General features: G+C 42.4%; 1 protein-coding gene across 1 annotated transcript; it reads right to left on the minus strand.

The window, feature by feature from the left end:
• Positions 1-1,579: 1,579 nt before the first annotated feature.
• On the minus strand, positions 1,580-24,357 carry tiparp (TCDD-inducible poly(ADP-ribose) polymerase). Its single transcript, XM_062419463.1, has 7 exons — positions 24,075-24,357; positions 21,919-22,980; positions 11,193-11,382; positions 10,523-10,710; positions 6,330-6,647; positions 4,694-4,951; positions 1,580-2,992 (listed from the first exon to the last, which is right to left on the minus strand). The coding sequence occupies exons 2-7, from the start codon at positions 22,953-22,955 to the stop codon at positions 2,803-2,805; spliced, it is 2,181 nt and encodes a 726-aa protein (XP_062275447.1). The 5' UTR covers positions 22,956-22,980; positions 24,075-24,357; the 3' UTR covers positions 1,580-2,802.
• Between the last annotated feature and the right edge of the window lie 1,642 nt (positions 24,358-25,999).

Consider the following 25,999-nt stretch of genomic DNA (forward strand, 5'->3'; position numbering starts at 1 on the left):
CCTTCCCTTTCTCTCTATCTCACTCATTCCTCTCTCCTCTGCCAAAAAGTGAAGCTCAGCACGACAGTCTCACACGACAGTGACTCGAGGCAGAGAGAGCAGTGCTGAGGGAGGAACAAGAGGAGGTAGAGACAGACATGCACTTGCAAAACCAGGAGGAAAATGGAAGTAGGACTAATGTGCTGACAGATGTGGATTGCCACATGAGGATTATTTAGATGCTTCAGATATTACATATAGGCTGTCAATCATATATGCTGTATTACTTAACTCTCTGGCACTAATTGTACTCTTACTCAGCATATTACACCCACAGGGTACACCAGATCCAATCAATCCTTTGTTGCATGTCATTCTCCATCTCTATCTCTCCCCTCATTTCCTCTCATTTCTATAATCAAATAAAGGCACAAAAAGACCAAAACCTATTATTTAAATAAGGTCTGTTAATAAGAATCTAGGTGGATTTTTCTGTATTCTATGAATCGGTTAACTGCTCAATTATGCACTCTGTCAATTTTATTTCCCAACATGTGTGCCTAATGTTGTTTCAAAGCCTTATTCGTACTGCCAGAAATTAAATCCTGGAGGCAAATTGCTTAAGTCTTCAGTTATTTATTATTTTGTTGGTATAAAAGTAATCACAATTTCAACCTTTTGGACCTACAAATACTTGACTCATCTTATAAAACTACCACATGTATGCATAAAGGAATAGTTCAACAATCTGCAGCAATCTGAGAAATGACTTCTTCGTCTGTCACCATGAGGTGGTTGCCAGACAATCAGTGGTTACTGCACAAAGTCACTGTGCCCTGCCAGGAAATAGTCTCACAAATAACCCCCCAAACACCACAAATTGGTGTTTTCATTCTTTCTTTTTCTTATTTTTCTGCCCAATGCGAGCTGTCTCTGGGCTGGGATAGACGACTACCTCTGCCAGCCTCCCTCTGGACATAGCTGACGGGGCTAGGAAGGAGAGATGGGGGCGGGGGTGGGGGCGGGGTACACAGAGGGAGGGCTGAGCATGGGAGACTTCTCGTCTGATTTTAATAGTACTGGACCAAGACTAGAACAAATAATCAGATGAACAAAACTCTTCTAAAAACTGCTGACTGTGGAAAATCATGTAATTTACCTCTTATTGTTACCAGCGGCGCAGTCAACAACACATGGTCGACAGTTAAACAAGGTAGAACAAACTCTTGCTCTGTATATTATATTGGCCAGGTGTTTTTACAGCACTAGTTAGAGATTTTGGGAAATATCCTTATTTGCTTTTGCTGCCTTCAAATGGACCTCGTGAGCTCGTGGTTACGACAGACGGAAGTACACAATATGTTGGCATTCAAGTGGTTAAGTTGTGAGAACACTGCTGCTGGGCAACATGGATGCCAAAAATAAGACAACAAAGGTGACAAATGTTTACATACCGATTCTCACTTAAAGAGCCTTTAGTGAGTATTAAATGGATATTTACAGGAATATCTAGCAGAGAGGTGAGCAAAACACCACTACTACCCCGCTACTAATAAATCATATTTGAATAAAGCATGCTGGCCATTCAATCATTTTTTTTCTTTTAGATTTTTTATTTAAATCAATGTTACATTAAACTAACATAAATAAACATTTTTATGAACAAAAGGCACACAGTTCAAATATAAACAAAGAGAACGTCTGTACAGTTTGTCTCGATGAAACATGTCTACTGTCTCTGAGCGAGAGAGCGGTCCAAGAGAGATGTGTTTCAGGGGGTCCAGGGTCTGTTGACAAAACGCTGCAGCAGCGTTGAGTCTCAGCGTGTAACTGTACACTCTTCAGTCCCCCGCGAGGAACAAAAGTGGTGGGCATGAAGGCAAAAAACGCTGACCAGGAACAGCACTGGCTTCATGTGAAACCTCTGCCTGGAGGTTTACAGTACACAGATGTCCGTTTAGAAGAGTTCAGCTGAAACTCACGTCCATTGTCTGGATGAAGAGGCCACAAGATTCATGTCCACTAAATTAAAAGATTCAAACACGCAGCACATAGACATGAAAAAAACTAAACAAAAAACACGGGCCGACGGCTGGGTAAACACGCACTATGATGTGAAATGAGGGGTGGGGTCAGTGTGTGGAAGCTTCTGATTGGTTAGTTACTGCTTCCTCCGATTTATAATATGATTAGTTGATCATTCACAGTACTGCCAAGATGCTAGCTGTCAACTTGTGTTGAGGAACCTTTTGTCTTGATGTAGGGTTCATATACAGCCATACAACTACCGGTAAGTCAAAATGATAAGGGGACAAAGTTTGGCTTTTCCTGGATTTGCTCCAGTTTATTAAGGTAGGTAAATTCCTCATGTGTCCGACGATCACCACCAGGCTCCTGATCGTACTAGATGACAAAGTGTGTGTCCAGTTGAGTCTGGTCACAGCCAGTTGTCATCCACCTCTGAACACTCAATCAAACAGGTGTTGTTCTTTGCTAGTCCAGTTTAGTCCAGTTTAATCCGGTCTGTGGTTTCTTACAGCAGTCCAGTCTGGTTGAATCCAGTTGATGGCAAACCTGGATCGTTTCATAATTGCAAATATTTCTTACAATTTGTTTTAACCTGTTTGGAGCACAAGTTTACACTAAAAAGTGATTCAGAGAATTGGTTACTGTGATAATCATGTCCATGGTTTTCATGGTTTTCATGGTCTAAACTTTGTTCCTTTTCTTTGTTCCTGTGCAGCAAACTCCACCCATCTAGAGCTCGAACGGACTAAAACAAACTATTTGCAAACACTGATAGATCCAGGTGTGATCCAGTGCTTAGACAGCGACTGTGCTGGGTACTTCCTCGTAGTGAATGATAAAGTAGGGGTAACTCTGGTCATCGTTGAAGATTACGTAGATCTGGGGGTCCACCCAGTTGTCCACACAGGAGTCATAAAGGTCACTGGAGGGGTCACGGAGGTTGATGGGCGGAGGCCGCCGCATGGAGGGATTTCCTACAGTAAACCTGTACACACACAACAAAGAGGATCAGGGTTAGTCTGAGGTTTAGACATACTGAGTGCATTCATGTGTAGACATGTACTACTTTAACCCTTCGGCTAATTAATGTGGCAAGTAAAGATCTTTGTAGATCCTTGTTTTCAAGGCTGATAAACAGATTTTCACTGAGCTTTGCATGTCTTGAGTTTCAGAGCAATGATTTACCATCTAAAAAGACGCCTGTTTTAAATGTAATGATTACAAGACTGCTACTCCTGTGTTTTAGGGCTCCTTAAATAATATAAGCATATGTTGTAGGTGCATGAAATGAATGTACTGTAAGTAAATTAAATGAGCAACACACTGTTACCAGTTTGTTTTTCCTCTCTTTAATATTCATGCCAGACCCATAATCCATCAATCTTTGCACCCCGTTCTCTGGGGTCATAAATAAAACATATTAAAACAAGAACACTGTCAGCTACGGATAAAGATAGTGGGTGGAGACGTTAAAGAGTCTGTGTGCCAGATATGGTTTCAGACAGGAGAGTTAACCACACTGTAAAGATAACTTCTTTATTGGGGCTCAGGTCTGGAGGCAATGTCTCTGTCTGTGCTGCAGCACAGCTTGAACTCAGGTTTAGTGTGGTGTCTGCGTGTGCGTGTGTGTGTGCGTGTGCGTGTGCGTGTGTGTGTGTGTGTGTGTGTGTGTGTGTGTGTGTGTGTGTTGTGTTTCCAAACCACCATACCATCCTCTGGGCACACCACAGACTGTCTGCTGCAGCATAACAAAGCTGGTGATGTATGATGGGTTCAGACAAATCAGCTGTTTTACATGTGTGCCTCTAAATTTGACTTGCATTTTTAAGGAATGGGAGTAGCAGGATGCATAGCATGACTGGGTGATGGGTTTATGGTTAAAGAGCCTGCAGTTCTTCATCATCTAAATTAACGCAGTATATTTAATTTAATTCTAACACTAAGAGTGAGGGAGCAGTATGGTTGGAGAGAGATGTTATTTCAGCAGAAGTATGTGCTGGAGGCAACATATTTGGCAAACACACCAAACAGCATATCCAGGGACACAAAAACATGTAACCTCAAAAACACAAGGACACATCAGGCCTTAATTTAGCATTTACCAAACTATGTTTCCTCCAGCTAACACCTCATACCAAAGCATGGGGATCTTAGCTAAGATCTGCCTCTGAAATAAGGCTCATACCACAAGTACTGAGAAACTGCAATTTTAGAAACAAATTAGTCCGACTGCTTAGGAAAAATACATTTTGAAGCTCAATATTAGATAAAGTACAGCCGATAGGCGATATGACGATGTATATACTGTGAGGCGATAAACTTGTCAGACATTTTAATATATTGCTTATGATGAAGCAATTATCCCTTGAAATGAGGTAATTGCTGGACATGTAGTAAATCAAAGGGAGGAACTGTTTTAAAGCCCTACTGGCTATGCAGGATTTTAAATGTGTATGTTGTATACTATTTAATTTACTGAATTAGCCAAAGCCAGACAGTCTAATCTGGCTATTTTATCTACAAAAGTGTCTCAATTGAATTTCCTTGAAATGTACTTTATCACTATATATTTTTTATCTACTATATATAAACCATGTGATTTTTTCTGTGATCAAGTTGAATATAAAAGAATGCCATCCATAATCATAATCAAAGTCATCTGCAAAATACAGCAGCCAGCACACACCTGCCAGTGAGAACTTTGGCCAGGAACATGCAGTGGACTCCTTTGGGCGAGCGCTTGGAGAAGTTGTGGGAGTAGACAGCCTTGCGAGCAAAGTAGGAGCCCTGGCCAAACATGGTTGCGTGTTTGCCGCAGACTCGTGGGTCAAAGTTGTGCTTGCAGATGCCCTCCACCACGTCGGCCGAGGTGCCGTGGAAGAGGTGGCGCTCACTCAGCAGCCGGTCCATCTCTGACATACGCCGAGACATGTACTCCTTCTTCCTGTTAGAGCAAACAGAGACAGAGGGTGAGGATGAAAGTAATATAGATAAACAGTCTTTCAGTGCTTAAAGACTCTGTTTCTGCAATTCTTTATACTTTTAAATAGACAGAAAGAATAAAATAAACGGATTAAAGGGATAAACATTAAAAATACAGAAATATAAACAGTGTACTTTTCATTCTCTAAAACAAACATGGCAGAGCTCAGATGATGAATTAGTAAACGGCTAGGAGTAGCCCTGCTATTCAAATGTAGAGATCACAACCTTGTTTGTTCTAAAACCTGTTAAGAACATTGAGCCTAATCTGCTTCTTAAGCAACACGCACGCACGCACGCACGCACGCACGCACGCACGCACGCACGCACGCACGCACGCACGCACGCACGCACGCACGCGCACACACGCACGCAGCTCGTTTGATGTGAACGGATCAATCAGGCATGCAGAGGAGAAAGCATTTCGAGCCACATAGGCGGTGACCCAGGCATGAACTCCCATGATCCCGCAGCTTGTGACCTGACACAGGCCGACACTGCACGCATACAAGCATGTACGCACACAAACACATACTTCAGTTTCCTACTTTTCAATTTTAGGGGCCGTGATGTGTTTTAAGATGGCAAGAGCGATGCAACTTGCCTTCACGTAAACAACTAGCCGTTGACATGCCAATACACACACGGACACGCAAACAGGCAGTTATGGTTTCTCTGTCATAATAGAGTGTGGGAAGAGGAAATCAACTGACATTCAGAAGGGGCATCACTTTCAGAGTCTCTCACACACACGCACGCACACACTCTCACACTCTCTCTCTCACACACACTCTCTCACACAGTCATTGTGAAACTGCGTGATACCGGTCGGTGTGGGAGAGTAACTGTCACAGCTGATAGGACTGATAGGTTGCCATGCTCTAACCACAGCGGTTAACCCACTGTGTTCACGACAGGAACAGCATCATCACCAAACATCTCTCCATCCGCCACGTTCACACACCACTGTGGACTCATTCTCACGAAGCCCAACACAGCTGGTCTCATTTGCCCAATTATCTTCCTCTTCTCACACTCTTTCACATCCTCCCCATGTATGTTGTTATTTTTTTGGTTTTTTAAAGTGGTTTTAATTCTTGTTCCTGTCTGCATTTCAATACAGAAACCTTGATAAAAAGGTTACCAATGCATTCATTTTCCCAGCAGCTAAATATGTAGAATAGTGACATTGTGACACTGTAGCTGGTAATGTTTTCAGTAATTCAGTAATAACACTTATATTCAAGTGTATTTGTGGTTTGTCTAGCAGATAAGATCTCCAGCAATGAGGGAGTTCTTTCAGAAAAGAAAGTAAAAAATGCTCCCTCTGCATGGCTCACCTCTTGTACTTCTCCCAGAGGAAAGGGTTCTGCACACGCTGGATCTTGATGATCCTGAACTTGGTTTCCGACACCGTCTTGTGGAACAGGCTGTACACCGTCCGGTAGCTGCGATCGTCGCGGGACACCGGCACCTGCAGGAAGTCCTGGCTCATCGTCATGGGCAACCATGTCTCAGGAAAAAGACTCGGTGGGTTTGTGTTTGTTGGCGAGAGGGGGTGAGACACGGAGAGATCCATCGATGAGGATGACAATGAGGAGGAGGAAGAGGAAGAGGAGGAACCGGGGAGAGGAGATGGAGAGAGGCCACCCAACGTCCTAGAGAAGAGAGAAAGAGAGAGAAGCAAGCATAGTGTTATGATTAGAGCAAAAATATGGAGGTCAAGTACAATTTACAGCAACAGTTTAAATCGATCTATGACTGACAAAAACACATACAGACAATTCATACATACAGTTAAGCCGTCAACATCAAGACATTGATTCAGTCATTTAATTTAAGGAGGAATTGTAAAGTTATTACTTAAGGACTGCTTCTTAAAAGTATTTTCATACCTTTTACTGGCTAAACAATTTATTGAAAAAGCTCTCAACAGATTAAGTTTGAGCCCCGCTGTATTTGTGTATTGATTTTACTCAAATATGGTAACAGTTCATTTCATGGGTCCCTTCTGGTAGTTTCCTAGAAAGGAAGTCAGATGTAGCTGTGAATTAAAAAGAAAGTTTCCCGGGATGTGTAATTTAGTGCTGATAGTGAAAAACCATGCTAATTTGTTCAGTACGTTTAAAGTTTTTTTTTTTTTGTATTTTAAAGTACAATTATTTATTTGTGTTACTAACTAAAGAGTTTTAGTCAGTACATAGCAACAGATGAACATACAGGGAAGGGTTAGGGCTGAAATATCTGAAGAAGAAATTCCTCTGGAAACCAATCAAATTCAACACAACCAACTTAAATAACTAATCTAACATAACTAGTCTAATTCTCTTTAATTAGTCTTTTCACATAGTTCTACCCAATTTGAAATTAAATTGAGTGTTACCTACAATGCATTCGCTTTTGCTCCTCAACACTATGAAGAATAAAAACTGTGTCTACCTCCGGCCTCAGAAAGTGAAAAAAGACACTATTGTTGTACTTTCTGTCACATTCCTTCTTATAGGCCTTCATATACAGGCTGCTGTTTCATTTGCCAGTGTTCACGCCTGCTGAGGGTCAGTGACAGCAGCGTCCTAGGTCAGCAGAAAAGCATTAAGGACAACTTGCACATCACATTGTGCTACTCATCTCTTCTCCTCCACGTGTTTCGAATCAAAGCCTCATCCTAACGTAAAACATAAAAACGTCCTCTGGTGCAATGAACCGCTAGTCTGCGCTTCCAAAATCAAATCCCGCCAACGGTCAACAATGAGATAGTCTTCAGCAGCCGTCAGCGAACCAAACAAAACAGCGGGGACTGTGCAAAAATTAAACCCAGACACTACACAAGACAACAGGGAGGCAAAGAAGGAGCAGGAGAGAGAGAGAGAGAGAGAGAGAGAGAGAGAGAGAGAGAGAGAGAGAGAGAGAGGGAGAGGGAGAGGGAGAGGGAGAGAGAGAGAGAGAGAGAGAGAGAGAGAGAGAGAGAGAGAGAGAGAGAGAGAGAGAGATAGAGAGAGAGAGAGAGAGGAGGACAAGAACATGAGAGAGGGAAGGATTAATCTGCCAATTGCAGAGCTGCCATGAAGTGTCAGCTAAACTATTGTGTCTGGCATTTGAGTCAATAACGGTGGTTTGGCTGTCAAGTTATCGCTCTCTAAGTGTAAATTGCTGTTAGTCCTATCAGCCATAGGAGAGAGCGCCTATGTGTATTGTGGAGTGACTGATCAGTGTGACTGAGTCAGCACGACAGTTTTCCTCATCTCCTTTTTTCCCCCCTCTTTTCTCACTCTCTCCCTGTCTTTTATCTTGTCTGTCCGGTCTCGATCTCTCCCTGCAATCGATGTCTCTATTCCCTGTGTGCTTTGAAGAGATCACAGTCAGCCTGCTGCTGAAAACAAGTGTGAAATGAAAAGGGACAGATAACAAGAGAATGATGGAGTTGGGGAGGGAGAGAAGGAGGGGAAAGAGTGAAGAGGACAACGATGAGGACAGATAACAAGAGAGGAAGGCTGGAAATAACATCATCAGGAGAAAAAACAGAGAGATGATAGGAGGAGAGGGAGGGAGTGAGGGAGGTGGAATGCCAATCGAGCTAATGACCTCAATCTCTGAGGGCTTTTTCACACCTATAGTTCGTTTGTTCTGGTCGCAATCAGTTGATCTGGTGCATTTCCCCTTGGTCAGTTTCTTTCCACACAAAGAAAAATCCAAGCCAACCAAAATCACCACAAGCCACGTGAGAGCGTTCACTCATTGGTCAGATGTGTCTGCAGCGGGAGCAACAACATAAACACAGGAAAAAGGTCCTGAAGGAGGTCCGCTGGCCAAATACAATGTACTACATTGTGCTAGTCCAGGTCTGACCTCGATTCATTCTCTGGCTAGTTGTTAGCAACTGTTTCATTTGCTCATCCACATCCCAGAATGCAACGCTCACCTGGCTATGGGAGCCATTTCGCTCAAACTTGAGAAGTACTCCTAGTAGTCCAGACAGGTTGATGTCGGATCACAATCCAACTACTAACAAACCACTCCAGGGATGGTTTGGTGTGGTTGTTTTGGACTGCATCCTAGTGTGATTACTGTGTTCACACCTGGCCAAATGAATCTCAACCAGGGTTAAAAAGAAGAAGTTAAATTTAACCAGACTTAAAAGTGCAGGTGTGAAAACACCATAAGCCTAGTACACACCTGATGCACACACCTGATACACACATTTACACAACCACACTTGTTTTGGTAATTCCTGGAATCTTAAAAAAATAATAAATCACCTTTTTGGGACCTGCCTTTGGTCGCCACATCGTAACTTATTGAAGTCAACACACACCAAACAGATGAAGAAGTCCCAGAAATGAATCCCTTGTTCCAAATTCTTGCTCCCCACAGTCACATTTCACACTCCTTCACTCACCAGCTCTGTGCACCCGGTCTGGAAACCATTTAGACCTCTCTCTCTCTCTCTCTCTCTCTCTCTCCCTCTCCTCAGCCCTGCTCCCTATCTCACTGTCTCTTTCTCTCCCTGTCATCTGCTTCCTCCATCTAATTTTCGCTCTCTTTCCTCCATCTCCTGCTCTCCATTTTGTCTTTTCATAGCTGCCAGGCCTTGTACGAACAGCTCGTTCTCGTTGTGTTGGACACTGGCAGGACATTGCTACAGCAGCCAAGGAACTTGTTTTAGAAATATCACTGAGGTGAGGTGGATTATTTCACTTCTATTGAGAGAAGGGCAGCTGATAAATGAAAAATTCCTGAAATCAGGTTATTTCCATTAGAAAAGTGAACACATCTGATCTCATTCACATATTTTCTCACTAGCTTGGAGGCAAACAAAGAATAAAGACCGGCTTAAATGGCTTCTGTGATTATTTCTTGAATTGTGGACGCTCATAGGACTGATATTTTCTGTGTTTCTCCTTTCATTCTTTCTTTATCTGCTTGCACTCCCCTCTTAGTGTATCTTTTGCCTCATCTGTTCTCGTTTGCCTCATTATCTCATTTTCTGTGTGCGTGGTTCGGGTCCACTTTGTTCTGCACAGGACAGCTCCTGTTTCCCAGTGACTGTTTGATTTGCCAAAAACCCTGAGCTGAAATCAGTGTTAATATGTGTTTCAAGTTCTGCTCGGGATGCCAATGTGTCATGGTCAAGGAGCTTATTAAAGGTGAATGTGACTTTTGAGTACTCTGCCCTGAATACGACATTAGCATTGTGTACCGACCTCTGTGTCTCCAAACAGGGACTCTGGACGCTCACAGAACACAGACAGTGCTAAACGATCCGCTCAGCCAGATGGGAAAATGGGAAATAGAAGCAGGGGGAGTGAAAGATAGAGACAAAGAGAGACTATCAATCATGTGAATGGCCTCTACCTCTTAACTGAGGACTGTCTGTTCCTGTCATGCTGCCTTTCTATTAATTAGTGGCAATTCTAAACCCCAGAGCTTAACAGAATAGTTCGTTATCCTTGTTAGAAGATAATATGCGGCGCAGAAGAAGTACTTTCTAGCATCTAAACAGCGTCCATATCACAGTTTAAATGTCTTTACTTACTGTAAGTGGGGTGTGAGCATCACAGAGGACATGAACATGGGTCGCTTTTTGATCTGACGTCTAAATCCAAAGACGGCGTTCTGCTGGAAGCCCTCCCGGATGTTGAGGATATACTGGTTCTGGAGCGTAATGAATCGCACCTCCTTAAGACCCCTCGCACTCGCCTCCTCAATGAGCTTCACCACCGGCTGTGAAGGAGAAGAAAGAAGATTGAGAGGAAGAAGAGGGAAGAGGAGCAGGACAGGATAAAGAAATAAGGAATTTAGACTTTCTTTAAATGTAATTTGCCTGCATTTGGCTGTTCTGCATTTCTCTCCAAGACAGAGGCAAACATAGCTGCCTCCTCTTCTACATTAAATACATAAAGGAGGAAGGAGGCTGGTGAAATGTTCAGCTTACCAAATGTCAAGCTGATAATGAACATTATCATGAAACACAACTTCACGCACACACACACACACACACACACTGTTAGAAAACAGTCAATCTTTACTAATTTAGTGGAATAAATTGCGATTGGCTGTAGGCAGCTGTGTCACAAGGGGCATTTAGGTGTGTATATGTGTGTGTAAATCAATCATAGCAGCTAGACAATTGATTGGTGCGGGCAGAGTTAATGCGTCTGGCCTCATGTTCATGAGCGCAAACAAACAGACACAAAGTGCCTCACCTCAGAGTATTCCCTCCAGCCAAAGTTGTCTCTGCAGTAGTACTTCCACAATGTGTGACAATTGGGGGTGGGGTTTGGGTTTGTTGCAGGCATAGCTAGAGGGCTTGGGGGAGTGGTCAGTCGTCGGATGCGGTCAAACTCCAGGTCACAAACTCGCATTGATCCAAAGTCGAGGGAAAACACTCGACCCCTGAAAAACACAGCAAGGATGAGGCATTGAAAGTTATTGCAATTGAAAGAAAACACAACCTGTTGCAATCAATGAGTAAAATCCCAGTATTATTCATGTTAAGATGGCCAGCTAACATGTGGCTGAGGCATGGTGACCTGGCAGTTCATTTGTCACAGTTTACGTTTTCATCAGCAGTCTCATTCATATCTGGTCATGTGGCTGCTGATGGAGCCTTCATTTAACCCGAGTGTCCTGAAGCAAGACAAGGAACCAAACATCCTATTACTGAGTCACTCATGACAGCATCAGCTACAAAGACGTCACATGTCACATGTAAACAAGTGAAAAAACAAGAGAACTAACTAACTATGTTGGGGGGGGGGGGGGGGAACCCTTTTTGATCAGCTCATGACTGTGCAGCATGATGGTGTGTTTAAAGGATTTTTTTTTTAATACATTTAGGGAAATAGATTAGATGAGAAGATTGATATCACTCTCACCTCTGCACAGAAAATATGAAGCTACCACTAGCAGCCTGTTAGCTTAGCTTAGCATAAAGACTGACAACAACAGGAAACAGCAGCTGGCTCAGTCCAGAGGTAAAAAGAACAACACTGTACAGCTCCAATAAAGCTAAATAACTAATGTCTGATGGTTGTCTGGCATATATCATCATTAAATAACAGAATATATCCTTTTTACACTTTGGTTTTCCTACGTATTTAACAAACAAGATGTAATGTGTTAAAATATGTGAACTTTTTGTTACTTTCATTCAAAGCCATGCTAGCTTTTTCCCTCTGCTTCTATTCTTTATGCTAAGCTAGGCTAATCACCTCCTGGCTCTAGCTCCAGACTAATATGCATAGACATGAGAGAGATAATGATTTTCTCATTTAACTCTTAGCAAGATAGCAAATAAGTGCTATCTGAATGTTGGACTAGTCATTATTGTTTTGCTAATTAGATCATTAAAGAGGGAGGTCAGGTTAAGATTAATTCTTACTAAACATGGGTTAACTTGGTTAAAGGTCGAGCACATCACTACCCATTACTGTTCACTAGACACACTCAATAAACTGAATTGTTAGCATCTGCTAAGTAAATAAATGCTGAAAACACATTCTTGTGCATACAACCTCCCTTAACCCCTCTCTGTCTTGACAACTGTGGGTCAAAACCCTGTTGTGTGTGTGTGTGTGTGTGTGTGTGTGTGTGTGTGTGTGTGTGTGTGTGTGTGTGTGTGTGTGTGTGTGTGTGTGTGTGTGTGTGTGTGCATCAGTCTCTCTACATTAGTCCTCCATAGGGCCTCTGGCAAATCCTTTCTGGGTCAGACATAGCACTCACATAAATGTGGGCATCATAGCCTAGCACGCTATGCCATGGACGGCAGACAGACAGAGAGGCAGACACAATCACACACCAACATAGACAAATGCATATGTACACGTGTGAAACTCACAAAAAGCATGCACGCAGCCTCGCAGTGTTAATGGGCTCATTGATTTTTGCCAGGAAACTAATTGGATGAAATGTCAAAGGTCTTCTGTCTGGAAGTGTGTGTTTTTCTCTCTTCGAGAGAACCAATTTCAGTTGAAAACCAGCATTGTGAGGACATTTCTGTGTTGTGAGGACATTTTGGCCAGTCCTCACACCTTTAAAGGGCAATTTGAGGGTTAAGATTTGATTTTTAAGGTTAGAATTGGGCTTAGGTTTAGTTTGAAGTGAGGATTGTGTTTAGGCACTTCGTTGTGATGGTTACGGTTCAGGTAAATGGCTTGGGAATGCATTATGTCACTGAGTGTCCTCTTAAGGATATAAAGACTAGTGTGTGTGTGTGAAAAACAGAGGTTGTGTTCTGGTAATGTGTGCGCTTCAGATTTGTTGTAAATAAAGCACATGAATAACAGTCTTTAGATGTTTCCCATCTAAAAAACAGAGATGTTGAAAGAGGGAGAGAGAGAGTATGTATGTGTGTGTAAACCTGATGAGATATTAGTTCAACAGCCTGGAAAAGCGAAACCTCATATTATAATGGGTGCAGTGCATACAAGTGTTCAGTTTCATCTACTGTGAGTGCAATTACTGGTCACTGAGGTTACAGGCACACATACACACACACACACACACACACACACACACACACACACACACACACACACACACACACACACACACACACACACACACACACACACACACACACACACACACACACACACACACACACACACACACACACACACACACACACAGAAACTCGGTGTGGTTAAGTAAAAATCAGCTAGATGTTTTTCAAGCAGATATTACAGGAAATTATCGGTTTCAGTCACAGGGGTGACAAAGAGATGCTGACTCTTCTTACAAAAACATTAATACTGACACAAAAATACACATATACAAACTAGTTACTGTATGTACACTACAGTCTGAGTTTCTGCTAAGTCACAGTGTGGCTGCATCTGTACAAGGAAGTGAAAAACAGTCACTGAGCACATGCAGAAACAAAACTTCTGATTTCTGTCACTGATTATCAGGTCACCTGATTACCAGAAAGACTGATACTGCAGATGTCCGCATGAGTTTTTGTTTTTCTCAACTGTATTCAGGCATTCAAGTGACTGAAAAACGTGTTTCCGTTTCATACGAAAGAAAACAGAGAATTTAATTTGAATATAACAGACAGAGGTAGGACAGAGAAAAAAAAAGAGGAAGGGTGATGGAATTTGGGTGTTACAAGAAAAGACAAGGATACACAAGGATGAGAAAGGCAAGAAACCTGAGACAAGCTGATTGTGAAAAACAGTACATCCTCTATTTCACCTCTGGTCAGCCTTCCTCTCACTTTGTTCTGTCGTCTCTGTTCTGTTCCCTGCTTTTCTTTCACTGCTACTTTATCCCCCCATCTCTGTTTTTTGCATTTTCCTGTCTGAAAATAAAAGTACTCTGAATGCAGCTGCAAGACCCTCTCGCTGTCTGTTTTTTACTGTCTCTCAGTTTCTGCTTGTAACACTGTGTTGTGATGACAGGAGCTTCTGTGTATGCGTGTTAGGATGACTTCATGTTTTATTATGAGGAAGTTAGGTTAACTTTATCTCATTTATTGGTTTCCCACCTCACTGATTACCTCTTCTCACACACACACAACCACACACACACAAAAGGTCTCTCCAGAGGTGTCAATCAATGTTTTTCACAGTGTCGTTCCCTCTCTCACTCCCAGACTGGTTTTTGCTATTCTAAAAATAAAATTCCGCCGGTTAAATTAAGTGCACTGAGAATCGTGTTTTCGACGTAGAAGCCAATCAAAAGTTGGAAAGAGACGCTGGGAACACCCATTCTGGCAAGGCTGACGCTCAAGACCACGCTTGAAATGTCAGGCTGCTTCAAGTTGGTGCAAAAGCGTACACGGCTTCAACTAAAAATGCAAATTCAAAAGAGCAGATTTGGAGGGCTGTTTTTTAGTTTTACAGGAAAAAGACTGTGTGCTAAAGGTGAAAAGAAGCAGGCCCTTGCGCAAAAAAAGAAAAAGAAAAAATAAGCATGTGGTGCTAAAAAAGCACCGGCGAACCTGCTTCTGCATTTGTGCCAGGAAGCTCCCAGGTGTGAATGTGTGGATCTGTGCTCAGTGTGAGGCAGGGTGTTTGGGGAAAAAAAAGAAGAAGAGAGAAAGCATGTCCAGCAAAACCTTTCCCTGGGTAAATAAAGGTTAAGAAAACTCACTGCACTGTCAAAATGGCTGTTAATCCCCAGCACTGCCTTCAGCACACACACACCTTTGAACTTTCTCACGGCTGCACACACAAGGACCCGCATACCAGCATCAGTCATGCTATTGTGAACGTCAGACTAGGGGGAAAAAAAAGAAAATAACACGAGCGCTCACTCTCTCACACACACACACAAACACACACAAATTCTTTTGACAGATTCATGTACACACACGCAAACTTCATCCAGTCACGCCTAGATAAGTCAGTCAACCAAAGCTGCTGACGAAGGCTTCCCTCTCTCTCTCTTTCTCACACACACACACACACCTTGATGTCATGAGTTGGTATTATTTCCTCATATTATAGCTGTTCCTGTTTTCTATTTAAATGTGCTTCATTACATTTTGTTTTTTTAGCTCTTATGGGTGTCAAAACACACACACACACAGAAAAGAAAGTACACTGGTGTCTCCTGCATGTCCTGGACCGTTCCTGTGAGAGAGAGTGTGTCTGTCCTTCACTACAGCAGATCATTAAGCTTATAGTTCAGGGTGTTCTATCCCTCAGTGCTTTAACCTTCGCTTTGAAGATCTGAACCTGCCCAAGGTACAAAATGTGAGAGAGACAGGGTGGCAGATGGTTAAATAAAGGAGTCTGATGTGAAAAATGACATATAATAACATAATAAAAGGGAAGGGTTAGATAGAGATGGAGGATACCACAAGATACAAAGAGCAAAAACAGGCCTCACTAAGAACACACACACATTTCCACACCTCGTTAGGCCCTTAAGGGACAATTGAGAGATGAAAAAGTGATAAAAAAGGGAGTGAAAGAGGGGTGAGTCAGGGGAATGTAAAAGATCCAGTGAGAGGAAAAAAAAGGAGTAAGAAGTGGAGAGGGGAAAAGGGGATGCAAGGATAAAAGCAGACTCTGAGTAATGAGAGGCAGAGTGACCCAGACCTCGCCCCACTGATTCATGGCATGGGCTGTCTCACACGTCACAGCCACACACACACACACGTAGAGAGTGGACATATTCATTCTGATTATCCAAGATCACCACACACAAGACAAATTCTCACAGACACAACCACCCTTCATTTTCTTTGATTTGTGACATGAAAAACACAATGAGGTAACGTGGAATCCCCCCCGCGATATAAACACACAGGCACTCACTAACACACAAAGACGCAAACACACACACACACACACACACACACACCTTTGTGCCAGGTCGCTCTGCCCTTGGTGCTGGGTGACTCTTTATGTCAGTTAATGACAAGCAAGGCTTTTATTACCTGGCAGACAAAAGAGCCCCTTTCTATGTCAATCTCTCACACACACACACACACACACACACACACACACACACACACACACACACACACACACACACACACACACACACACACACACACACACACACACACACACACACACACACACACACACACACACACACACAGCGTGGTTAAGTGAAAATCGGCTAGATGTTTTTCAAGCAGATATTACAGGAAATGAGTTTAATTGTGAAAGATTTGGTTGAGAATTTCTGCCTTGCTGTAAATAACTAAGATCACGTAATACTTTTCAAATCAGACAAATAAAAGCACAGATGTTATCCCCCCCCCTCCTTCCACTCACTGACTCACACACACACACACACACACACACACGCTACAGCATAAATCTGTTAATAAACAACTGTACATCCGAGGATTATTACAGTATAACTTTAAGAAGCGATGACTGTGACATTCCTCCTTACTGCCGAGTTCATGACTGAGGAGGATTAGCCAGACTTCCAGTCCTGCTTATCATAAGGATGGGATTAACCTGCGCTATGGATCATACACACATGGGAACGGCTCGGCACAGAACACACACACACACACACGTAACCGTACAGCACATATTAAGACACGCAAAAATGCCTGTATGTTTTTTTTTCTGTCCCATTCCTGACAACACGGCAGAACGCAAAACAGACCTGTGTTGCCATACCGACAGTCAAGTTTGTTAAGTCATCTGCTGATCTTTAGATCGTTAACACTGTTATCATTTGGCTGTGGTTACCACGGTGATGCTTTCGCCCTATGTGAGTATGTGCGCTTACGTGCATTAAGATAGGCTGGATTGCATTTCTAAAGAAAAGTATCAAAAGAGCTCTCACACACACCCAGCACAGCACAAAGCTTCCAGTAAATGACTGAACTGAGAGCTGAATAACCAGAACAGTGTGAACGCTGACTTTCTCCAGTCAAGATCACCCTACAGGCTGCTCAGCGGAGTGTATCCAGCCTCAACGTGTCACTGAAACAAGCTATTCAATAATATTCACATTCACCAAAGACAGGCCAGCCACACATTTTCAACCCTGACCTGTGGCTGTAAATAAACACTGAATTGGAAGAGAACAACGCTGCAACGCTAATTCTTCAAAAACAGGAATTAGCCAGTGTTTACTTTTAGCAGATGATTGGCTAAACAAGCAAAACGTGAAAACCTTTGTATGAACCTGGGAGTGGTATTTGTTGGAGAGGTCATGTGTTTCAGGAATGATAATGTTTTTCACAAACAGTCAAACTGGAAGAGGCAACAGGACAGGTTATGATAAAGAACCGATATTAATAGAATTGACTTGTTGTAGGTTAAAGGCCTCCACTTCTACATCAGTCAAATTAGAAATGGGTTGACAATATCTGGAACAGCATAGTCTGTGATTTTGTGTAAATTCAGAATATTACATTCATTTGATGGATGCCTTTGTAGAGTAGAGTTGCAGAGATTAGGCAATTAATGGATTAGTTGTCAATAAATTAATCTGCAACTAATTCGATAGTCGATTAATTGTTTAAATCGACAGTAAACTGAATATCTTTAGGTTGTGGACTGTTGATCAGGACAAAACAAGACATTTGAAGGCATCATTATGGGCTTTTGGAAACATGAATCAACATGTTTCACCATTTTTAGCCTTTCATAGATTGAACAATGAATTGACAAAACGAGAAATAATCAACAGATTAATCAATAATAAAAACAATACTTAGTTGAAGCTATGCTTTCGACCAAAGCAACTGACAATAAGTGTATTTAAACTCTCTCTTCAGTTTCAGTGATTATCTTAAAAAGTAACTTGACAAAAGAGTGCCATGGGACTTCTAATGAAATCACATCCAATCTGAAATAAATAACCCTTTGCTTACAGCTTCTAAAGATAATAGTGTGTTTGCTTTTCAAACCATTAACAATGTAAATTGCAAAATGTTTAGTGCACATTTCAAACCTAATGACAAATAACTTATGCCCAAATATATAGAAGATTAATGAACTAACGACTATTTCCATTGTCAATTAATCTGCCGATTATTTTATCAATTAATCAATTAGTTGTTTGGTCCATGAAATGTCAGAAAATGGTGAAAAATGCAGATGACTGTTTCTTAAAACACCTTTATATTCAATGTAATGCTACAACTATTGTGGCGTTCCTAGTTTCTGTTGAGTGAGCCAGATGGTCCTGTCTGACTGAGTGTAACATTTTCAAAAAGTCTCTGAAGAATTTGGGTTGACATTACCAGGTGCATATCCTGTTTGTGGAGCAGTATGCATAGAATTTCAGTTGAAAACATGAGTCAACTACTAAGACACATTCAAATCTTTGTGGAAAGTACAAGGTGTACTATCCACACGTAAACAAAGACAAACACACATGGCCACCCAAAAGGTTTCGGTAAGTCATGAAGCCGTGGAAGCTTCAGTGGGGTGTGGTGGACAGATTAAGGGTATAATGGTGTAGCTGTATCATTGACTGTGACTACACAGTGCACCTTTAACCCCATTCAGACAATAACGTTACTGAAAAAACTGCTTAAATTTTCTGATGACCTGAACACATGACCTTAAGATAAGTCTACGCCTTATTCAAACAATGACCATCTGCTGTGTGTTTGCTGATTTTTGGCAAATGTAAAACAGTTAAACTGCTCATCAGTGTCTTTCTGCACACATCACTAGAACTGAAACAATGAGACGATAAATCGATCAACAGAAAACGGATATGCAACCATTCTGATAATTGTAAATCATGTCATTTCTTCTCTAGTTCTACTATCTCAATTGTGAGGATTTACTGCTTTTCTTTAACTTATATGCTAGTAAATTGAATACATTTGGGTTTGGGACTGTTGGTTGGACAAAACAAACAGTGATGGTGGACAACATTGTAGACTGAAAAAAATTAATCAAGAAAGATTAGTAGTAGTATTAGTAGTATCAACACTGATAAATGGCAACTGTAAACCATTAATTAGGGCAGCGCAATATATCGAAATGATATCGATATTGTGACATGAGACAAGATATTGTTTTATTTTGGATATCGTAATATCGCGTTATTGTCATCAGAGTTGTCTTTTCCTGGTTTAAATGCTGCATTACAGTAAAATATGTAATTTTCTGAACTTACCAGACTATTCTAGCTGTTCTGTTATTTACTTTTTACCCACTTTTTCATTATGTCCACATTACTGATGATTATTTATCAAAGATTTCATAGTGTAAATATTTTGTGGAAGCATCGACAGTCATCTCTACAATATTGTTGTAATATTGATATCGAGGTATTTGGTCTAAAATATCGTGATATTTGATTTTGCCCATATCGCCCAGCCTTACTATTAATTGATTTAGCTGTTTTAGCAAAAATGACAAAGGTTTGCTCTTATCATCTCCTCACAGGTCATGATTTAATGCTTTTCTTTGTCATACGGGTCAATGACGTATAAGGATTTGCAACAACTCAATTTTAGAATAATAAAAACAAGCATATCTAATGCAGTTACAGTACAGCAATTAAGTGATTTTAGTGGGGGGTTTTCAAGTTTAATGGGCACTGGCCTTAAAAAAAGTCATGTGGTGCGACCATGATTCATCTTGAAATAAATTAATTTACTTAACACGCTTCACATCTTTTTTTACAAGTTTTCAGTAATATAACGTTTTTACAAATTTTTGTAAATGATGATCTTTTATTTAAATAAGATATTTCAAGATGAATCATGGTCGCACCACATGACTTTTTTTAAGGTCAGTGCCAATTAATCTTGAAAAACCCCCCCCCACTAAAATCACTTTCAAATTGTAATTTGAAAGTGCTTGTTTTTATTATTCTAAAATTTAGTTGTTGAAAATCCTTATACGTCATTGACCCATACATGACAGTAAACTGGATATGTTTGTTTTTTAGACTTTCAGATAAAAACAAAACATCTGAAGACCTCTGGATAACAGTCATGTTTCACCATTTTCTAACATTTCAACAAGTAATTGAGAAATTTTCAGATTAATTAATAATGAAAATATTTGTTATTTGAAGCCCTGAATGTTACAGAAAAAGTTATTTCTGACCCATTTAGCGAGACAATCATGAACACAGCCACATGGCATCATGGAGTAAGATATGAATCAATGCTGACGAGTGAGAAGAAACTCTGACTTTGTAATGTAGACCACTGCGGAGCGTATTAATGGAATAAATTCATTAACCAGCTTTTTCAACATGTGCATGTTGTATGCGAGTGCTCATACATGACTCTGCATGCACGCAGTACAACTCAACAGGAAACCGTGCATGCTCCTTTATGTCACCCCACTGGGGCTTGCCAAATGCTCGCATGTGTGTGTATCTATGTGGGTGTGTGAGAGAGTGAAAGAGAGGTTTATCTCTGTCTGCTAAAAGGCGTGCGTGTGAGCACTGCAAGCCACTGAGCTCCTCTGTGCAGCCGATTCGTGTGAGCATCTGCGTGCCAAGCAGTGCGTGTGCGTGTGTACACAATTGTGTGCATGTCTATGACCAAGGGAGGGGGAGAAGCTGCCAAGTGCGTCTGTGTCAGTGACCGCACAAGGCAACTGAGGGTCATAGAAGTTCACAGCTTTCTGCCAAGTGCTGTAAAGCCTGGTTTGGACAGAGCTCCAGCCAATCAAAGGGCTGGGTTTTGGGAGCAGGGAAATACAGGAAATAGATAAGAGATATCAGGATAGAGTGCCATACCTACACAAGGGCATGACAGCTGATACGATAATTCAAATCAAGAGATACAAGTTGAGTACATATTAACTGGAAGTGTTGTGAAGGCTAAACACACACACACATAGACAGGGGATCAACTGCGCTGATACACACTTTCACACATGCATAAATAAACCACATTTACGCTATTAAGGAGCGTGAAAAGCAACACTCATACGGGCACATTCACTTGGCCGCAGTCCATCATCTGCACATGAACAGAACAGCTGCAGTGTCAAAGCTTTCAGTTTGTCAGCACTGGTGAAACCGAAGAGGAAGCTCAGGCCCGGTGTCTACTGTTTCCAACACACATCAAACCAGAAGTAGCTTATTATTCACGAGCAGCATATCAGCTTACTGTACCATTGTTGCCATGTCACAGGTACCTATCAATTTACCACACAGTAGCCTTTTCAGCAGTACTTACAACAATTCGATGTACTGGTGTGTCTGCTGTGTTTCCAGCACTGTATTGATCCAGTGAGACGATTTCAGAAAAAATTAAAGCCTATGAATTTAAAGTCAGCTAATTTAGGGTTGGAAACTGATAACCACATGAATTGTGGTTTCATTTCCTGTTTTAAACCGATTGAATTGAAAGTGAATTGACCCAGAAGTAAGATCCAAAACAGAAATACAGAAACAGTCTATTGCTGCTTCCCTCCACAGTAGGATGCTGTATCTAACCAGAGGGCTTGTAGTATCTTCAGAATATAATGATGTAACCTGCAGGTTAAACACTACGGTTGGTGGGATACTTACTGAAACTTGAGCCTGACTTGCTCATTGTCCGGGTTGCAGTACAATCTCTCCAGCTGTTCCTGGGATTCATCTGCTATGCTCTGCCACGTCTGACCACTACTCCGGCGGATCTGCCAGTGGTAGGGCAGAACGGTGTGGTGGTGGGCACAGTCATTGCCATAAGCACACTGTCCCTGGAGGAAATCCACACAAATGTCCACTGAGTCTGACTGGTGTGTATGATACTGAAGCTGGGTGAGGAGCTCGAAAACCAGGTCCAGGGAGGCCTCTTCGCTTTTATCCTGAAATAGCACTCCTTTGTCAGTCTCAGGGGCCTTCAGGAGGAGGGGGTGGGGGGCCTGTACGCCAGCACAGTCTTTAACTTGAAGGCTTTTTGCCCCAGAGGTTAAGAGGTCATTGCTTTTGATGGAGCCCTCCTGGTGAGGAACCTGGGGTGCAACTATGGGAGGTATATCCCTGCTGGCGGGTGTTATTGTCACTGTGCTCCCAGCCGCCCTGAGGCCAGGTTTAAGCTGAAAGCAGCGGCTGTCGGGGGTTGGATCGGTGATCTTGGGTCTTTCCCCTCGCCGCTCTGTCTCCTCCAGCTCTGCAGTAGTATCAGCTATTTCCACGTCACCGTCCCGGGTCATCAACCCCGGAACTCCAGCCCCAGCTGTGGTATCGCCAGCAGCTGCCGGGTCTTTCAGACACACCTGGCCAATACAGCTCTGTTTCACCACAACCGCTGTGCAAAGGTTGACTGGAGTCCGGCCAGGCTGGTTTCGGGGAACAAACACCCCATCCCCAGAGACCAGCGTATCTGTTCTCAACAAAGTGGTCAGAATAGGGTCCTCCAGGGCCCGGTGGAGGCATTTGGCATCCAATTTCCTCTGCTTCTTTTTAAAATAAGGTTTCACCAGAGGTATTTTGTCCGCCAGTCCCACGATCTGCTGTTCCGTGAAATCTTCCCCTTCGTCCATATTCAAGCTCACATCCAGGGAGATCCCAGTCGGCACACCGTCTGCGGATTTCTGGAGAATGTGCAAAGTTTTATCCATGGTCCCCTCCTAAGCCCAGACAGTCCTGAAAGAGAGAGAGAAAGAAGTAGTCATCAAAGATAACACCTATAATCCTGTAATCTGAGTTTCCAAGGTGAAGTCATCCCGGCACATAAAGGGATGATTAATAGGTTGCTTGAACGAGCTGTAAAAAAACAACAGTGACAAGTCGTCTTTCCTTTCCCGGGAAGGAAAACCCTCGCCCTCGATATGCTGAAACGAAACCTGTTTAACCCATGCGACAGAAGCTAGACTGGTTTGGTCTCTTAATGACCCTGCAGATATGACTGGGTTATTACAGTAACAGCCACCGTGACGATGTGCTACTCACTGTTGAGCACAGGCACATTAAAAGCCTTTATAGGGATATTAAAGCCTGATACAGTGATTCTCGTTTTCGGAAGGAGGTTTAAAAAAAAAAAAAAAAAAAAAGCTTCAGTAAGTGAAGCGGAAAATACATTACCTAATCCTGCTGGGAGAATTTGAGCACACAGTCACCAGCTTCATTAATCATATAAAAATGAGGATTATATAATTGGGCTGTTTCTTTTCTGCTTTTTACTCGGCTGTCTTTGGTCTCTTACTAACGTCATGCCCGCAATTACAGCTGCGCCTCCAAGCAGGAGATAAAATCACCAGTGTAACAAAACCTCTCTCTCTCTTTCTCTCCCTTACTCTCTCGGGACTATATATTTTGATCACGGGAGTCCGATACACGGCCCCTACAGTCTACGTGCCGCTTACACATCGTTGCCCGAGCAAGTTTGCACGTAGGCTAACAGCCGACACACACACACACACACACACACACACACACACACACACACATAACCTACTAGCCACTGCGGCGGAGCAACGACAAAAGATAAACGGAGAGCCCCGGAGCTTTATTTCACAGCGTTGCTTCGACAGTTTTTCCCCTCGATAAGAAAACACTTATTGAGCAGAGTCCCAGCTTTAACTGCACCGTAATACACACAATGTAATAAACCAACACTGCAGCACAGGCTCGCGCAGGCTCGTTTGTCGGATAACTAGCTTAGCTTTCTTTTCTACAGTCGACTCAAGAGGGACAAACAGTTTCTCTTAAAACACCAAGACAACAAAAAAAAACCCTACCTGCGCGATAAAGTCCGCCCCTCTCCCCCCAGTCTCGACACTCTTTGGTGGGTAATATCCAGTGCGCACATCTGCGGAGCTCCGTATCCAGTCTGGAGTTAATAGTATCCGTGTCTGCACGAGACTGTTGTCCGGATAGGTTGCTCGTGTCCCTCTGCCGGCCCCGCCGCTCTCATTGCTCTGTCTCTATTTCATGCTGTTTGTCCCTCTCTTTGTGTCTTTCTTGCCCGGGTAGAAAGGCGCTGAGGAGCAGACGGAGACCGACAAAGAGCGAAGCACAGCTGTGGCGAGAGACGCTCTGCCTGTCTCCCGGCTCTGCACAGCCAGAGCCCCGCCCCGTAACCTGGTGAGAGGCGGGGCTTCGCTCCGGAGAGAGGGAGGGAGAGGGAGTCGTCTGGTGGTGATCGGAAGAAGCTGCAGGAGGGTGTGGGGGAGAGAGAGAGGGGCCGGGGGGGGAAAGGGGGGGTGGGGGCATATGGGGTCATAGTATGACCGTAAAACTGCTCATGGCATTACGACATACAAGCATCACAAACATCAGCAGCAAGGAAGGTATATTTTGATCTTTGACTGAAGTAAACTATAGTATAAATTGTAATAAAAGTAGCCTACATAAGTCATCAGCAAAATGTGCTTTTATACATACCCACATTAACCTGTTAAGTGGCCCCAGACTTTAAAAAAAGAAGAAAAAAAAGACCATGATGACCCACCCTTACCAATACATTTGTCCTGGAGTTCTTAGTAGTGCACATTCTCAAAAACACCCATTCCTATGGTAGACTAATTCTTCTGGACCCGGGCCCAGGTTTTCTGTGTGTCAATTATCTTGATTCAATTCAATTCAATTCAATTTGTTTGCAGGAGCACGCCACCCAAATCAACAGATACACACACAGTTGACAGGAGAGAAGGAACAAATCGTATTAATAGAAGCAGTGAAATGATGCATTTTGATTAAACAACTTTATTTAGGAACATGTATCATGTGAACACAATATAAATGAAAATAAGATCTCATTTGACACAGGACCCCTTAACAAGACAGTCACACAAGATTGAGTAATAGCCAACACAAAACCTGCCATGCTTGGAAATGTTATCAATCAATCAATCTCAATCAATCTTTATTTGTATAGCGCCAAATCACAACAAAGTCATCTCAAGGCACTTTACACATAGAGCAGGTTCTAAACCGAACTCTTCAGGTTTAATTTTAAAGAGACCCAACATTCCCACATGAGCAAGCACTTAGCGACAATGGCAAGAAAAAACTCCCTTTTAACAGGAAGAAACCTCAGGCAGGACCAGGCTCAAAGTGGGCGGCCATCTGCCTCGACCGGTTGGGGTATAGAGGAGAGAGAGGAAGAATAGGAGAGAGAGAGAAGCACATAGAAAATAAACATTGAAGCTAGAAGGTCCGGGACTGGAATCTGTCATCCGGACGTCTACAGGCCCAGATTGCCTGTGAGACGAGAAAGCACAGACAACTCCGGGGAAGAAGTGTAGGTTAATGAATGCATTAATAGTACATGAATGTTATTGGATATAGATGGATGGATAGAGAGAGAGAGAGGAGGAGAGAGGAGCTCAGTGCATTTCAATTCAATTTGTTTGCAGGAGCACGCCACCCAAATCAACAGATACACACACAGTTGACAGGAGAGAAGGAACAAATCATATTAATAGAAGCAGTGAAATGATGCATTTTGATTAAACAACTTTATTTAGGAACATGTATCATGTGAACACAATATAAATGAAAATAAGATCTCATTTGACACAGGACCCCTTAACCAGACAGTCACACAAGATTGAGTAATAGCCAACACAAAACCTGCCATGCATGGAAATGTTATTGGTGCAAAGGGTGAGGGTTAGGGTTAAACTCACAATTAGTCATATCACCAAAATGAACTGACATG

This window comes from Scomber scombrus, chromosome 5, assembly GCF_963691925.1.
Source record: "Scomber scombrus chromosome 5, fScoSco1.1, whole genome shotgun sequence".
In the NCBI taxonomy this organism is placed as follows: Eukaryota; Metazoa; Chordata; class Actinopteri; order Scombriformes; family Scombridae; genus Scomber; species Scomber scombrus.